Raw genomic sequence first — 18327 nt, 5'->3', positions numbered from 1 at the left:
TTTTAATAAAGATATATTTCATTATTAAAATAATAATAATAATAATAATAATAATAATAATATTATTATTATTATTATTATTATTATTATTATTATTATTATTAGAATAAATGATGGATATTTTTAAGCCCAGTGAATGAATGAGAATGATGTATTATTGTTCAGTGAGTGAAAAAGGCATACTCGGAAAAAAGGAAATCCGAGTGCTCCTATCAGGAGTCGAACCTAAAGGGCGATTTAGACGGTACGATTTTGCCTACGATTTGTCGCATGCGACACGCATACGCCATGCCTACAACACGAATCGCGTCGTGTAAATCAACCTACAACATCCTTACGACAGACGCACACAACACGAAAAATGTCGTAGGATTTTAAAACATTTTTTAAAATCCTACGACAATCGTAGGTAAAGGCAATGTTGAGTGGCGAGAGTTGTGTACGATTTTTACATGACGCAAGCAGCGCACGCTCTAGAAATCGCATGCGACAAATCGTACCGTCTAAATCGCTCTTAAGACCTTCCGATTACTAGTTCGGATGCTATACCAATGAGCCTAATTTTTTACAAAAAAATTTGATTTTAATTTTTGAAAAACCATCCATAAGCGCCACTAAAACCAAACATTACAAACCAGGGCCCGGTTGTTTGAAAGCAGATTAACGCTTATCCACGATTAAAAGGTTTTAATCTCGCTTGTTAAAAAAGTTTTTTTTTATAAGCTTTTATTGAAGTTAATGGAAAGAAAAGTGGAGGTTAAAACTGAGGGACAAAAATCTTTTTTCGGAATCTTTAATAATTTGTAATTCAACTCGAATCAAAGTTCATGTTAACCTAGGATTAGCTTAATCGGGCTTTGAACAACTGGACCAAGAAGGACTTCCCAGAATCATGTAGACCACGAATGTAGACCACGGATTGCTACATGATTAGAAAAGGAATCAATGGAATGCTGGAAGTTTCAGCTCACAGAAATATTGAATACTTGCCCATATTTCCTTGTTGACCGAGCTATAGCCAAGCACTTCACCAGATCCTCGCTGTACTTAAACGGTATCTTGGTAACAAAGATTCTATTTTGAAACTGTTGGCCCAATACCCAGGTGAGGTCACGTGTTGTGAGCCAGCACACATTGCGGATATACTTCCCGTAACACGTGTTCTCGTGCTGCCAACTTACAGCACGCAGGATCCACTCTGGTTGTTCACCAATGATACCTCCTGGGAATCCCGGATGTTGTTGGAGAGACGAGTAGAAGGCTTCGTCTGGTGAAGCAGTGTCGTTGAGCCAGATCAAAAAATCAATGGCGACTCTGTTATGAAGAATATAATTTGCCGCGTCTCGAGTGAGAGCCACAAAGTTGGACCCTTTCTTAAGGGTGATTCCCCAAGGTGGGGGGTGTTTCGTGACGTCTGTCCTGTGCATTTTGTAGTTCTTATGAAATTCGCCGCCTTTCACCTTGTCTACTCTGTGCGAATAAAGCATTCGAACCCAATTGTTGACAGGAATAGGAAAGCTCTCAATGTTATTGAAGCCGTTCAGATTAGCTAGCGCGCGCACAATTTCAGCGTTGCTGTAAAGGGGCAACTCTTGCCCTGATAGGTGCATGAAATACTTCCATTTTACTGGGCTCTCCATTAAATCGCTTAAACAGTTTTGCTGCGCGTGAAGTGTACTAATATGAGCCCATATAAGGTCAACTGTTTTAGTGGTGAGGAAAACGTTGTCAAGGCAACTGGTCATCGCCCACATTGCATGGCGAAACGTTTCGGACGATTTGATATCCACGTGTACACAGTAAACATTGTGAGGCATGTAGATGGATTGTAAAACTTTCTCTGCCAAGTTTGCGTTTTTGAATAAGACCATCGCATAGGCGATGGGGAAGTCTTTTTCTTCCTGTGTGGGGGTAGGGTAAGGAAAGTTTTCCCTTCGTACAACATCGCAGTCCTTTCCTATGTAGTGAGAAAACACGTCCTGATCTGTTGGCTTTTTATTGGTGCAAATCCAGTCTTCTAAAAAGTATGATAAGCAGCAAGAACGTTTACTGACGATATCTTCGCATTCTGACCATGTAGTAGGTTCCTGCAGAACAAAACAGGGACAAATAGCTAAAACAACAACAAGACAGTTTAGAACTCAAGACCTTGGCCAATGAACTATCACACGGCGGACTAGCAATATCCATTATGGAAACTTCAAAATACAAAATAGCTTTTGTATCCTCTTAGGGATTATAATAATATTTAATTAGAATGAAAGGTTCTCGCAGTTATATACGCAACCAGTGTTGCGAAAAAACCTGAAAAAAATTTCAGGCTTGGGATTCGAACCCATGACCTCTGCGATGCCGGTGCAGTGCTCTACCAACTGAGCTATCTAGCCAACTAGGAGCTGGTCATGTTCTGAGTTCCACATGTTACACATATATATTCATATTCATTTATTCTTCACGGGTACATGTGGAACACAGAACATGACCAGCTTCCAGTTGGCTTGATAGCTCAGTTGGTAGAGCACTGCACCGGCATCGCAGGGGTCATGGGTTCAAATCCCGTTCAAGCCTGAAATTTTTTTCAGTTTTTTTCGCAACAGTGCAACAGTCTGGTTGCGTATATAACTGCGAGAACCTTTTCTTCTATTAGATCTTTCACCCGCAGTGCATATACATGTTACACATATATTATAATATTTAAGTTTTCATCATTTTCGCAAGAGCAAGTCCGCAGGCTCCCTTGAGCCTCGACAGTCTTACTTGCGACCATGCTGCCACCCCCACCACCCCTCTCCCCCTCAAAGGACTGTACCTTAGTTTCGGAGAAATTGAACCCTGTTAACTAATTGGTTCTCCTTTGAAAATAGGGACCTTACGAATGCAAGACGGCAACGCCAACAAAAACGTCACCTGAAAAAACTTTATTTCATTTGTGCTTTAACTCGTTCATTTTCTACACAAACGACAAACTATCCAGGAACCAAATTGGTAGGAGTGGCGTTCAAGTTAAGAAACAGCATCAAAAATTCACCGTCTTGTGTTCACGTTGTCCACAGAACATTGAATTTGGCCGTTTCACGTTGCTGTTTTACAGAGAACGGCAGAGAAATGTACCAAAATTTAAAACGCACGTGCAGAGCGATTGTTTTTGGTCATTAAGCCTTTTGTTTTGTGGCGATGTCGTTGCCGTCGCTGTCGTGTTTTCGTAAAGCCGGCGACACACTTGGCGATTTTATACGCCGATCGCCGCGATCGGCAAAATCGCCAGGTGTGCCCGGTGGAGCGATTGTGATTTTCACCGATCGCCGCGATCGGCGTATAAAATCGCCGATATACGGCATGTCAGATATCGGCGATTAAATTCGCCGGCATTCGCCAAGTGTGCCCGTTCCCGCGATTTTCTACGGTCATTACTGCGAATCGCCAGTAAAGTCAACCCATCTGGTTGGGCGATTTTATCACATGAATTTTCAAAACTGCCACATCGCCGCGATCGGCGAAAAAAAATCGCCAAGTGTGTCCGCATCAATCGGTGGTGAAAATCGCTTGCGATCAAATTCGCCGCGATCGGCGTATAAAATCGCCAGGTGTGTCGCCGGCTTAAGGCTTAATAGGGATTTTTACAGAAGACGGCAAAGAAATGTACAGCCATTGTTTTGATCATTAAAGACGCTGTTTACGCTAGGCAATTTTTCTTGCAACTCGTCTCGCAATTTTGTCAGTTGCGGCACGGCAGGAAGAAAGCTACTGACAACGAAAATATTTTGCTAACTTTTTGACCAAATGAAAAGGGGATACTTCTTGAGGAAAGGCATTAATGCATTACCTTTCTGTTATTCTTGAGGTATTTGCACGTCTGCACGGAAAAGATGTAAGTTCCAACCAAGGAAAGGCACAGCCAGAAAATGCCCTTTTTTGTTCTTCTTCTCATCACTCAGCTTTTTCAGAATGCTATTCTTGAGTTCTGTTAAACAAGAAAACATAGTTTGGTGAGTTCGAAAATAAACCCCCAAGAGATATATAGTTGCAGCGACATCGTTTCCATGGTCACCGTATGAACCGGCGAGAAACTTAGCTAAAAAGGGTGTAAAATTTCAAATTGTAGGAAATTAACGCGAATAACACAAGGTGCTAAATTTACCGGAGAAGTTATTTCAGTGAAGCCGAAAAGATCCTCACTAATTCAAGGAGTCTTTGGAATACCGATGGCCATTGTTGTCGAGGAGAGCGATTCAAGAAGTCTAGAAATTTTAAAAGAAAAAACAGGTCTCGTTTTCTGTGGAGAAAGATTATGTTGATGACTCAAAATCTATCTTAGCTGAAATCCAAGAGGAAGATGTTAAGATTTCCTTCTCTGAGCCCGACCATGAACCATAAATATTGTTAACAATTTACCAAATACAGTACAATTTCCTTTATTTATCCCCTTAATTGCTCTCAATGTCAAGCTGAATTTATCGAAACCATTCTTTCATTATGAAAGAAATGTGGTGGTATATTTCCAGCCTGGTGAATGAATGAGAATGATGATTATTCCAGAAAGTGACGCAGGCATACTCGGAAAAAAGAAATCCGAGTGTTCCTATCAGGAGTCGAATCTAAGACCTTCCGATTACTAGTTCGGATGCTCTACCACTCAGTGAGCTATAGGAGACGAGACTGCGTCACTTTCTGGAATAATCATCATTCTCATTCATTCACCAGGCTGGAAATATACCATCACATTTCTTTCATATACCACACGTTTGACATTCAAATCCTAGCAGTATGCAGGATGTTTGTCCCATGAACCTAGTTTAATGGCCTTAGCTCCCACGAGTCTCCTGTAGCTCAGTGGTAGCCGAGAGAGCGTCCGAACTAGTAATCGGAAGGTTTTAGGTTCGACTCCTGATAGGAGCACTCGGATTTCTTTTTTCCTAGTATGCCTGCGTCACTTTCTGGAATAATCATCATTCTCATTCTTTCATTATTTATCAGTTTTTCCTTTTTGGGGGCAATTCTCGTTTTCGTGCGTTCCAAAGTAACATCATTATGCTATCTCAGGAATATTACTTATACTTCAGGGCTAGCTCCTGCGAATTTCCGTCAGGCACAAACTTGTGCATGTTTCGGCGTATTTAAGCTATCCTATATAATCTAAAAAAAAAAACACAGGAAGAAAATACCTTAATTGTAGTCAACAGAGCATATACATCACAACCTCAGCAAGCTTTGATTCAGCCCTACGTTATTATGTTCATTTTATTATTTAAATAATGATATGTTCTGGAACCTATCAACATCTGTCAAGACATGTGTACACGCAGGAGCTTATAATATAAGCTCCTGGTACACGTTATTAAATCATCTCGTATCCAACAAGCACAAGTGGAATAATAAACGGCCACGAAAAGAGATCATTACCTCTTGTTGATTTAGCTTTGTCATATATTATTTTCCCTCTGACGCGCACACTTACCATATTTTGTGGGATATGGTATAGTATACAATGAACAGTGAAAAACTTGCGTTTTGATTGGTCTAGGGGAGTTTTAGTCTCCTTCGCAGCCGCTCGGGCCGGGACGGGGAGCATTGCGTGACTCCGGCCCGAGCGGCTGCGAAGGTTTGCGATTAGAGTATAGATGCACGATTGACGTCATTGAGTGGTGTGACCGGTGCACGTGATCAGAGTCTAGACTCCAACCAGAGTGACTGGTCAACAAAGTTTTGCAAACTGTTTTGGCGAGAAGCGGACAAACATAGGCAAATTTTCGCAGGAAAGGAAAACTGCCCGATAAAAAATTGGACAAAAACCGTTGAGAGTGACCTCAACCAGGATAAAAAAAGCTACAACTTTGTTGTGACGTGAAAAGGAAGCAAATAGTTGTCGAAATATGTCGCGAATACAAATCCGGTATTAATGGCGAGTAATCGATTAACAAATCGCAGTGAAGCGACTTTACATGCTGTAATATTTTGGGGTCAGGATTTCCTTCTGGAACAAAGGTTGGTTTTGATAATATTGTTAGTGAAATTCTTCCGAATTATACTCTTATTTAGACGATCATAATTGTATGTGTGCAGTAGTCTAAAACTGAGTTTGCTGGAAAGTTTTTGACTCAGCTCAGGCAACGCGATGCTCGCTCACGAAATGTGTTGAAGTGTCTTGGTTAAGGCTGGTTTTCACTAGCGACGGAGTCGGAGTCGGAGTCGTAATCAGAAGCGTAGAGCTTATGGTCTAGTGAAAACAGCGTTCCAATTCCAGAACGTAAGCGACGGAGTCGTAAGCGGAGTCGGAAGAAAATGGAAACGTTCTGATTCTTCTGACTCCGATTCCGTCGCGCTTATGACTCCGTTTACGACTCGGATTTTTGATTTTCACTAGGTCATAAGCGCCCTTACGACTCTGCTTACGACTCCGACTCCGACTCTGTCGCTAGTAAAAACCAGCCTTTATTGTATAAAACAAATAGATTCCATTTTGCTGTGGGTCTGTACTCTGATAACGCACAGAGGACGTCAAAACGTGGTAAGAACATCAGTCACGCTACTCGCCTGCGGCTCGTAACGTACTTCCTTGTTCTCACCACGTTTTGACGTCATCTGTGCGTTATCAGAGTACAGACGCACGGCAAAATAGAATCTATTTGTTAAACAGCTCATATGCCATGGCAGCTAAACCAATTAAAACACGTCAATTGCGATTCACATTGTTGTATACTTGGAAGTACAGACAGCCAAAGCTCTACAAGCGTTTACGATGACCTCTGTAATGCCATAATCAGTTGTCACGTACGGTTATTTGAGCGCTTGAAATCCGGGGATCCGGTGTCCAAGTCCCGCTCTGACCGCTAGCTAGAGTTTTTTCTCGGTAGCCCCGAGTTCGACTCCTCGGCCGCGCTTGTAAATAGCTAGCTGGCTCCAGTTGTTCAAAGAGCAGGAGGAATTGAAGGAACAGAACTTTGCGACCTAACTCCCCCGAGGTAAGATAATCTAAATTTACAAACAGAAGGTACATGTAGAAGGGTACACAATAGACAATTAAAACGGAGGACTATAAGTTTCTCGCTTAGACAGCTAAAATTGGAGAAGACTAGTCAGTTTAAACATAGTTAACGAATTGTTGGTAGATTTTATCTCCGACGACAAAGAGTTTTATAGTTCAGCAGACCTAACAAAATATGATTTTCTATGGTAATCTTGATTGTCTTCATGAATTAGATTATAATTACTGGGGTCAAAAAGGGAAAAAATATATCACTAAATCAGGAAGATTTAGCCATTTGATATAAATTTCGTGGTTGTTTTCTTTTAATTCTACCTGGTGGATACGAGATGATTATAGTCACGATATTTGAATCTGAATTTTGAATTTGATTTCCCCATACTGAAGTTCTATAAAGTGCTCAAATTCTCAACGGCCGTCTGTACACCAATAGCACTAGTCACCTTCCGACCAGGGGTTCCGAATTATATAATATTATTCATCGGTCTCTCGTAAACGTAAGCTTGGGCTGTTTCAGTTCAGTTTCAGTTTTAGTTTATTTACACTTGGATATAGTATTTACATTGTTCATAGGAACATTAATAACAAGTAAAAGGAGAAAAGAAAGAAGTTAATGGCTTTGGTAGAAGTGTACGGTGGTCAGAGGAAGTTAGCTTAGCTGCCTGTGCTGATGTACAAAGGGGAAGTAACATGGGGATTTGGTATCTTTTGTTAAAAATGATGAAATAACACCTTCAATCAGCTGCCAAATAATTCTAGAATGACGAGGGGAAAGAAATCAACTCAATTCTTGAAAGGAACAACTTGTGATCTGTTCTAGCGCATTTTGGAAACAAAAATGCGAGAACTTGAAAAACATTAGCCTAACATTATTCAAGTTTCAATCCATACTGGCCTACTTTGTCTCTGGCCAGGGGCACTAATCGACAGTCTTATTGCACTGGGGTGATAATTTATAACAAATTTGACAATTATTTCTTTGTTTCTGTTGACAGACAAACATTTTTGGGTTTTGAAATGACAGCAAATTTGCGTGATACTCCCCCTTTGACACTATAATCCCTAAGAGTGCCAATTGGCACATAACGCCACAACTCTGTCAATACTGATTTGACAGATTTCAGTTCTATGAATGTTTGTCACCAATATGGTCTGGTGAAGATCTACTCATTAAAGGATGGAAACTTAACCCCCTCCCATACGGGATATGGTTGACCACCCCCATAACTTTTTCCCTTAGCAATTGTGGGTCTTAAGACATCTCTCACATCAATGAACATGTTGAGAAATGTAAAATAAGCTAAAGTAGCTTAGGGTTATACCTAATATACACAAGGACTAGGACATTTTTGAACTTTTAAATTTCTACGTTTTAAGCCCATTTATCTCAAAGCCATAACTTTTCTCGTTTATAATAATATCAGGTATGAAATACACTCATGAGTAGCTTTAAAATGGTATATCATACATGGACATTGAGTTTGTACATGTAGTCCTGGATCTGGACAAAAATATGTCATTTTGCCTTAGGGATTATAGAGATTGAGCAAGATTATAGGGCTCATTTACCTGAACAGTGGCTGGTAATCGAGCCTAGCTAGCAAGATTATTGTTTTAGGTAAGATTCCGGACAGCCCCATACATTAATAACATACTATAAATTTTGCAACTCAAACTTTGTCTAAGAGGGTCGGTATGACAGTGATGCAGGCATAATTAATGTACAGGGCTGTGTCACTGGGGCTGTGCGGAAATCTTTCCATCAACAAGGCTCTTGTTTTCTTATCTGACAATAACTTCTGGAAGGTGATTGCATTTTAAGGACGGTGCCTACTTTTGTTACTGCGCATATGTTCTGCGCATCTCGAGATACTCGGTTTTCCTATGGGTGGTGCCTAGTAATACAGGGATATTTTTGCGCGGTTTAAAACTATGCGGACAAAGCAAAACTTAGCAAGTGCTCTTGGTATCCAAAAAGAAAATTGGGGGTAACCATGCATTTTTCAGAGATAAAAAACCTTCAATATGGTAAAAACGCCACACATTGCTTTGTATTTTACTACTTTATTGAATAATTGTTGCTTCAGTATCTCTGAAAAAAGCGTGGTTACCCCCAATTTCTTATTTGGATTCCAATAGCCCCAGCTAAAGTCTGCTTTTCCCGTATAGTCAAAAATGGCGCAAAAATACTTCGGTATTAGTAGGCACCGTCGACGCCCTTAAGCTGACGAAATGGTATGAAGTGTTAGCGAAGCACTGGTGAAGCAGAAATTACCAATTAATTCATCTTCTCAAGGTTAAAGAGAGTAATTTCCCATTACAAACCATACTCATAAGTTTGTAACTGTGTGTTTGAAGTGAAACTGTGAACTCTAGTAAATTTACCTAAACTCTGAATTCGTACCATTTCCGTTTGTATTTTATTTGTTCCACTTTCTATTAACAAAAAGATAAAGTTCACAACTAAAAAAAAATTCAAAAGTAAATGCACCTATCAAATCACTGAGAGTTGCAAAATTTAATGAAAGTGAAAATAATAACTTTTTTTGCTGTAGAATTTACTGAAGCTGCTATCCTGATTGATTAGATTTTGAGACTATTGCCGAGGGTAAATAAAGGTAAAGGCATGGGGATGTGTGGATATCTTGCCAATGTTTTGGTTGGAGTATACAACTGCTCTTTAAAAATATACCAAAATTTGTATAAAACGTTTTATATTTTTATGCAGTTCCAATTAAGTCTGGATCTGGACAAAAGTCAGAATATGTGCTTAATGAATACACTCAACAAACTGCGGCAGTATGGGTGTACATGGTAAGCAGACGTTCCTGTCGTACCATTTAGCCACTCAATATTTTTGAAAATTGCAAAAAAAAAAAAAAGAGTAGATTGTCATGCCAATAGGGAAGGTTGCTCAGAATCGGAGTGAGAAAGCTGGCTGCTTTCCAGGCCATTTTTTTAAGCAGTTCAACAAAATACTGTACAAACAACATACAACATACATTTACGTGCCTGCTCTGTCACAGCATCACTGGTAACACTAAACTGCATGAACTGTGATCGACCCATGACATACACTAATTTGTTCACATTCAAAACAGAAAAAGTAAAATCAATATGTTCATGGCTGGGAACTGCCATTCAAAAAAATGGGCTTGTAAGCCGAAAAGGACTGGAACACAGTGAGGGGGGGAGGGGGTTCTTTTTGCCAACTGGTCCACTGGCTTTATCATTGAGATCATGAACTTGTCAGACTTTTTGATGCATTGCTCTGTATCCTAACAGTTTCCCTGGTCCAACATCTTTCAATTCCTCCACCAACACATTTTGTCATGGTGATAGATGTCAAAGTGACAAAGGCCTCTGTCGATAGTGTAAAGGCACCATGCATACATGTATTGGGCAAAATTCCTTTTCAAAAAATCTAACATTTCTCTCCTTTGAAGACCCTGTTTTACATATTTAGCCATTTCTTCTTTAAGAACGTCTTTTTTCCAACCATCATTTTGAAAATATGCTGCCATATTTTCCCGTCACTGCCTTCCAGTCCCTTTTGTCTTGAATGGCAGTTCCCATTCATGAACATATTGGTGGTTTTCACCTCACACATTGTCACGCAAGTAAAAAAATAAAATCCTCAACCATTATATAATCAATAGATAAAGTCAAGAAATTGATGTTGTAGAAGAGTGATACATATTAAACAACGTGTAAAAGCCACAGGGCTGTGCGATATCTCAAAATCAAGTTATTCGAGAAAATGTACCACAGAAAAATATAGAGTTTAAGATGGGATGCCATGTTGGTGTCCTGTCTGAGGGACACCAACATGGCGGCCGGAAACCAGCAAAAACATCTGGAGTTTACTTTGGCTATTTCAAGGCCTTTCTTCTCTCTGCTGAACTTTCACACATTGATATAGACATTTCTATTACATGTACGTGACATGTTTAGAGCAGCAATCCTTCTGTCATGCACTGCCCAAAAATCTAAAATTCAAACTGCTCTATTTTCAAAACAAAAAAATGCTACCCTGCTGAAAACAAGCAAGCTGATGGAAATTTATATTTTCTTTTATGTGATGAAGATAAAAACCCAAAATTGTGTTTAGTTATGAATTTCAGTTTTTTATGACATCATGTGAAAACCAACAATAATATTGATTTTAATTCTTGTTTTGAATGGCAGTTCCCTGCTGTGAAGAAATTAGTTTTGCTTTTGCTTTTATTTCACTTTTATTTTCATTTTCAATTCATAATAAAAATGTTTAAATTTGTTTTGTTTTGAAAATAAAAAAAAAAATGAATCTAAAATTAATAAGTTTATGTCATTTTGAGGAATAATTTTTTTGTAGTTGTCGGCCACCAAAGATGACCATTGGAGTTGATCGATAAGTTTTACAGACCAAAAATCTGGAACTCTCTAAATGATAAACTAAGAACTTCTTCAACCATTAAAAAATTTGTTACACATATCAGAAAGATCACCTTTGATGTATGTAACTGCTCTCTATGCAACTGTTAGACTGTCATTGATATTTCCATTTTAGTGGCACTATTTGAAAAAATGATATTGTATCATGATGTAAATAACCTTTTAATTTTAATTTATTTTTTTGTTTATTTGTTTTATTTTATTTGTTAGTTATTCTTAACTCGACTTATCAGCTACTTAAGCTAGGAGCCTAATAAGCTCCAGGTCCTCAAGTATAAATAAAGTTATATATGCATGTTTTGTTTTACTCTCTGCATAGCAACATGCTCAGTCATAAATGTTGTAACGGTCTCCTTCTTTCTTTCGCCCTGTCCCCTTCATCCTCGGAGACCCAGGGGCAGTTAGTCGGATAAAAGGGATTTTTGTGGGTGAAAGTTTACTGTAAATGTTCCTGGCCAATCAAAAGTGGGGAATTTGAATGCTTCTGGAACTGGTTCGGCCAGACTAATTGCCCAGGGGTTCTCCCATTCAACTTCATACAGTAAACTTTCTTCCACCTGACTAATTGCCCCTGGGTCTCCGAGGATGTGTCCCCTTCAAAGCTGAATTTGTTTGTTTTAGTATGCAGGGGTGAAAGAAAATAATGCTCTGAGCACAACATTGAAGGAGGGGAGAGGGGGAGTACATGACACTCATGTTATATGGGTGAAATATTATTTATCTGTGGTGACTGGTCTCGGTGAAGTGTTTCAACGTTTATGACTAAGCGTGCATGCCCAGATAGAAAATTATGTTGAAACAATCCTCTTCTTACTTTTGCCCTGCCCTTCAATATAATGTTGAATTTGTTTTTTTTAGCAAGTGGAAGTGAAAGAAACTCTGTGATCGCAACATTGAAGGATGGAAGAGGGGACGACAGGCTATTTGGGTGAAATGTGATATACCTGTAGTCTCAGTGAAGTTTTTCAACAAAATTATTAATTATTGATGTGATCCAGATCGATCAGGATCAATGATCCAAGATCACTCGGATCATGATGCATCAAAGGAACCGAGGGATCCACTCTAGGCAGGGATGCCTCAGGTCCTTTGATGCACCATGATCCGAGTGATCTTGGATCGTTGATCCTGATCTGGATCATCCCAAAGGTCAACGCACCCCATGACAGAGCGTGTGGGCAGGTACATGTATAAAGCCAGCACGTTTGTTTAACCAAGCGTGAAGCGCGAAGAGCAAGAGGGAGAGAAAAATGCAAGTTATAATAATATCCACATTGAAAAGATCTGCGCTAAAATTCACCTCGTTTAAAAGAACGCTTGTTACGTACAATAGAAATTGGGTGTAAGTTTACAATTGTGACAACAATGTTGCGCCATAAACACAAAGAACTCGCCGATCAGTTAATTATATATAGGACGCTATCGAAGCGTACACTTTTATTCAGTAAACTACTGACTTCCGTGTCTATTTGTTTGGCCACAACTAAAGGGTGCAACGAAATTTCTTATTATTCAAGCTTTTAACACCTGCATGCAAATTTAAGCTTAAATACATCGTGATGTTCAGTGCTAGTACGTATTTTCAAACAAACCACTATTTACGTAAGTCTTATATATCAAAACAAAGCTCTTCAACATCTTTAGAACTGTGACAAAACTGATTTACAATCGCTAGGCTTTCCTACCTGAAATCGGTCGAGGTTTTCAAACCACGGCATGCCGGTCACGATTTCCGCAGTACGTGCTCCATGGCCAATGAATCATCCGAGGTATACATCTCATATGTAAAATTTCAGGGACGTTTTCTTCTTATGATAAACCAATAAAGCTGCATTTATTCTCCGTCCACGTTTACTTTTTTTTTCTGTGCTTTTGTGCGATGTTGAATAAACTATCATGGACTAAACTCAGCAATTGTGCCAATTAACCCCTACCCGCCTGTCCCGCGAAGCAAGCGACCGCAAAATTTGAGAAACAAAGCCGATTTCCAATTTGGATGCGTGCGAATTGGGGCGAGAGCAAAAAGATGTGGAGGAGGGGCTGGGGGAGTGGAGGATTGCGCTTTTTTGCTTCGTTCTCTCGACCGCCCCCCTCCCTCCGCACCCACTTGCCAAGAAAAAAAACAGGGAACGCCTGATCGCAGGCTCTCCCACGATCGGTGAAAGAGGGAGATTCTTAATGAACGAAAAATAAATTAGGTTCACGATGCTTTTGTTCGCCGACTTTTTTTTTCCTTTTTTTTTTTTTGCGCTTGTCTAACTTTCTCTCGACCGCGTATCTGACTGACCCCCATGGTAAACCCTACTCTCCATAGTCACTCTTACCCAGGAGGGACGGGTCAACTTCGGCTTTTCGCAAGGCCATCGTGACGTCACTTCCTGTAAAACCCGGGGAGTTTGAATGATTGATAAACCACAACCTCTCCAAATTTTTTCCTTGGATGATCAGTCAAATAATTCTACGCCAGGCCACCAAAGAATCAAAGCTATGTATAAACCTATTACCATAATACATGAAACAGCAACAACGCTCATGAAATTAATATTTCAAGTATGAAAACACGCAAAAGTTTGACACTGGTTGATAGCAAATGCGACAAAACAGTGACGGCCTACGCCTCTTTGAAGAAAGATAACTTGGGTCCAAAAGAATTTAACAAGGAGGAAAAAGTGAGATCTTACTGTGGTTTAAAGCCTTCGACTGGCCATTAAAAACAATTATCTTAAAAAAAACTTTATAAAAATGATCAGTGGGTTTAAACGCATTTCTCCGGCACTCTCTGGTCGAGCGCTCGCGAAAAGAAAGGCGAAAAACATTTTCTAAAGCGGCGTTTAGATAACGGCGTAATTCGTATAAACATGAAGTGCTCGTATGTATACATATATACATACGAGCACTTCATGAAGCCAAAAAGTTTGGAATATATACTACCGACCTTAAGGTAGCCACTAACCGGCGACCTTTGCGGAGAGTTTGGGTTGGTATATATAACAAGGCACCACCCGATCACTTAACGGCGACCGTTTGGGTCGGAATATAAAGCTTACATATATAGACAAAGTAAATCACGAATTTTGTCACTATCATAATTGCAGTCCCGAGCCAAATGTCAGTTTCACCAGTACTTTGTATAATTATAAATAAGATGTAACTTTTCTGGCACGGACAATATAATCTCAGGTTTTCCGATCAGCGCAAGTACACGTATAAACTCTTCACTGCAATATTTTCAGCATGGTTGAAAATAAATGAACACTTCCTTTTATCGAGAAAAGAAGATTAAAAGTCTACTCAGCAAGAAAACAAACCCCATCCGGAGGCTGGATGGAAAAAAAAAAGAGTCGTTTGATGGACAAAATCCTGCGCTTTACAGGAAGTGACGTCATCCGGACAGCTTACCTTTCCGCGGCCAACCCGCGGCCGCACTCGCGGTAAATTACGTCATGTAAGTGGTACTAAAATAAGCAAATGATTCGCACAATCCCATCAGCCGTCAGGCACCTGCAGTAAAGCTGAAGCACTCATCTGGGAGTCATTGGTGGGATTATCGTTTGATTTTCGAAGATGTTTGCTGGTATTCCTGGGACTCAACCTTCTCAGCAAGGTTTGTTTTTCAGTATTTCTAACAGTTGCTATCTATAATGCGCTTTTAGATGCATGTTGATTGCATAAAAACTTGTTATTTTCGGATAGCCTAATAGCGAGTCAAGCTTTGCCAGACTTACATGTACTAGCTACAGCCGCAGTCATATTTTCAGATATTTTGCTGGAACACTTCCGTCTGCCCCTTCTCCCCAAATAATTTACGGAAAGGGGTAGCCCTGCATATATTTTGGTGTATTCTCATTAATATATTTAGCCAAGGGTTTCAAGCAAATATGACAGAGGCCATAGCTAGCAAACCTTAGTAGGGAGTTAAAATCTGCAGAATTCCCCGCCACTTGGAAGGTACAAACCTGAATCATGATTCGTGGGTGAGAGGTGAGCTAGACAACCCCTCTCCTTTGAATATGGTAGGTATAATTATATCAAAGTGGATATACAGATAATTATTTTAACTGTGAATCTGCATATCCACTTCATTTTATTTAGAGGTATAGCTTTGAAGTGGTGGGATATTCTGCAGTTAAGCCCTGAGCAAATAAACGTAGTGAATGCATCCAAATATTAGTCGGGGACCCAAATATCGGAAACAGACCTAATTAATTTTCTGATAGTTCGGAATGGGCACTCGTTTGTGGTCTCTAGTTGCCGTTTCTGATCATGATAATACAGTTGTCGATTCAATCGGAACCAAAGACATTCCGATGTGAATGTGGGTCATCAATTTATCTGAGAACACACAAAATGCAATCTTGTAAACGTGTCACATCAAACCACTGATGAAAGAGTCACTAAAACAATTTAGTATTATTAAAACCTCAGTCTGTAAGTCTTTCACTCTGAAGCATTACTTATAGCTTTTTCTACTCCATAAAAAAATTTCCGTAGATTGTATGTGGGGTTTCAAGTTTGTTCGAAGATGTCTAGGCTTTTTCGACGTTTTGCAGTTGTATTTCCTTCAGTCGATTGGAAACCATGTAATTTACACTTGACTCTTCCATGCTGTTCTATGCATTTCATTCTAACTGTAACATAATGTGTTTAACAAGTCACATTTCATCCAAAAACACCATATAACACAGATATAAAGCTCTTGATAGTATTCTATCTTTGTTTAGAACTACCTTTACCAACGTTACCCCTGATTTGAACTCTTAGATAAGCTAGGCCTGATGAAGATTTGTGACCCATTTGCGAATTCCGTTTCATTCAGCACTGTTAAAATTGGGTCAGACATTCAAAGGAATCAGAAAAAAATTGATTTCCGATTGATCAGAATTGGTGTGAACCAATACAAAAAAATTTGGATGCGTTCCTTTTTATTAACACACTCCATTTTGAAATAATTTTTGTCGCTCAGTGAGCTTGACTCAAGCTTAATCAGCTTATTGTATACTATTTCCAATCATTAATCTAGAAGACTGGATATTGTTCTTTTTTTTTTTCCTTTGTTACAGCAATGAGGCCAGAATTATATGAGGTAGGAGTCAATTTTAATTATTATGAAATTATGTTCCCTTGGGATCTTACTGTTCCTTTCAATAACATGCAGACTCTGAAGTTCAAGATTCAACTAACTGTTACGCTTTTCGCTGCCATCGATCACTGCAGCGGACCTCTCAGAAAACAATATAATTGATTATTGTTTGGGTCAAAAGGTCATGGTCCTGTTTGTGCACTGTGATGGGCAGAATTCAATCCACTTTGTGGGTACAGTGTATCTGCATTTTTGTGGTTAGCTGGGGTTTGCTGGAATTATGATTGACGGTAGTAAAACATCCTAATCATTGGTTGGGATTGAAGTCCAGAGTCCATAAAAATAATAATATGTTATTGAAAGGCACAGTAATGCAGCGCTGTGAAACATAGAAATATTTTTCCCCTGTGTCCCGCAATAAATTGATGGGCTCAGGTCCTTCATTTCCTTCAGGAAACATTGCCCAAATGTTTTACCTGCTGATAAAATGCTGAGAAAAACTTGAGTGTCTCAGTTTTGAAATGAGAGACCAAAATTAAACATGAAAGCTGACTCCATTTGTACCAAATGTTTTGTCTAACATTGGATGTACCTGTATTTGCACTTTCACGCCATATTGTATATTCTTGAAAGTCGCGGATTTAGTTCCCATTTGACTGTCCCTCCTTTTTGTTGAAACCAAAAAAACAAATGAAAAAATGTGGTAATACCTCTGTGTATAAGCCTTATTCAAAAATAGCTTACATGTAAAATAATGATATTTTGTCTGCAGTCAAATTTCTGGCCCAAGTACAAATGTAGCCTTGTTCAAGTTGAAATATTCTTTTGATTTTGAACTCAAGATCAAGGTTAGTGGGGCTAATTTGAATGCAAACAAAAGAATTCAAAAATGTCAGCCATTTTTGTGCAGGGTCTATGTGATTGCCCAATAATTTGATTACAGCTGTAAATCATTAAGGTTACCCGATACCTTCAGAGGTGTCTCGCGTTTAAGCGATGTAGCACGTCCAGTTTAAACTGTAGATACCAAAACCCCTATATCAAATTAAAGCTTATAGAGCAGGCTATCAAACCATACCAAGAATTTTGAAATAAAATGAATTGTCGAATTTTTCACGACCTCTAATTGCGAGCGTCCGAATCACCTTTTTAAAGCTACAAGTCAAGGTGAATTTTGTTTTTTGCTAATTTAATTTGCTCCTCAGTTTCCAGACCCAAAGCGCTAAAAAAAGGTGTCTGCATTTTGCCATATTAAATCACAATGAAAAGTTATAGAGCATTTTTGAAATAGGATGAAAAAAGTGTGGAGTAATCGTGCAAAAATTGCTCTCAGAGAAAAATATTTCGAAAGAAAAAATTCGCAGACACGTTTTTGTTGTTTATATGTTAAACTAGCTACTGTCCAAATTTGAAAGCAAACGAACAAATTCCTTTTGAGTTTTAGCTCTTTGAAGTGGCTCCTCCAAGTGAAAAAAATTTATTCAAGAAAACAGCGCTAAAAATTCGGCAATTCATTTTATTTCAAAATTCTTGGTTTAGTTGGATAGCCAGCTCTATAAGCTTTAATTTGATATAAGGGTTCAGGTATCTACAGTTTAAACCGGACGCGCTACATCGCTTTGACGCGAGACACCTCTGAAGACACCTCTGAAGGTACCGGGTAACCTTAAAGCAATAGCTAGCCATACATATCATGGTTATCTATAGACTCTATTCAATCATACTTCAACATAGTAAAAGTCTTGAACATTAGCCCCAAGGAGAGAGAAGAGGCCTGGGTGTGTTCCTGAAGGCATATTTATTTAGTGATGGGGAGGTGCTGTGATCAAGG

At 39.2% G+C, this 18327-nt stretch overlaps 2 protein-coding genes and 1 long non-coding RNA gene across 4 annotated transcripts in view; 2 read left to right on the top strand and 1 right to left on the bottom strand.

Annotated features, from left to right (window-relative positions):
- Nucleotides 1-514: 514 nt before the first annotated feature.
- On the bottom strand, nt 515-13432 carry LOC146455819 (beta-1,3-galactosyl-O-glycosyl-glycoprotein beta-1,6-N-acetylglucosaminyltransferase 4-like). Of its 2 annotated transcripts, XM_085093804.1 has the most exons (4): nt 13102-13232; nt 11470-11536; nt 3824-3961; nt 515-2087 (listed from the first exon to the last, which is right to left on the bottom strand). In XM_085093804.1, exons 3-4 carry the CDS (start codon nt 3926-3928, stop codon nt 963-965), a joined length of 1230 nt encoding a protein of 409 aa, XP_084949930.1. In that variant the 5' UTR covers nt 3929-3961; nt 11470-11536; nt 13102-13232; the 3' UTR covers nt 515-962. The 2 variants fall into 2 exon arrangements, with proteins under 2 accessions (XP_084949930.1, XP_084949929.1); XM_085093803.1 differs by lacking the exon at nt 11470-11536 and having other exon boundaries at nt 13102-13432.
- Nucleotides 5635-13260, top strand: LOC146455820 (uncharacterized). The gene is made up of 2 exons (XR_014858946.1): nt 5635-8600; nt 12275-13260. It is a non-coding gene; the product is annotated as an uncharacterized LOC146455820 (long non-coding RNA).
- A 1457-nt stretch (nt 13433-14889) lies between the features above and the next one.
- LOC146455818 (vacuolar protein sorting-associated protein 28 homolog) overlaps nt 14890-18327 on the top strand; it is a 16866-nt gene continuing 13428 nt past the window's right edge. The window contains exons 1-2 of the mRNA XM_085093812.1: nt 14890-15020; nt 16477-16499. Coding sequence (XP_084949938.1) covers nt 14981-15020; nt 16477-16499 — 63 coding nt within the window. The 5' untranslated portion in view covers nt 14890-14980. The remainder of the gene's footprint in view (nt 15021-16476; nt 16500-18327) is intronic.

This window comes from Pavona decussata, unplaced genomic scaffold (assembly GCF_977016875.1).
Source record: "Pavona decussata unplaced genomic scaffold, jaPavDecu1.1 SCAFFOLD_269, whole genome shotgun sequence".
Lineage (NCBI taxonomy): Eukaryota > Metazoa > Cnidaria > Anthozoa > Scleractinia > Agariciidae > Pavona > Pavona decussata.
This window is presented reverse-complemented; position numbering and strand designations above follow the sequence as displayed.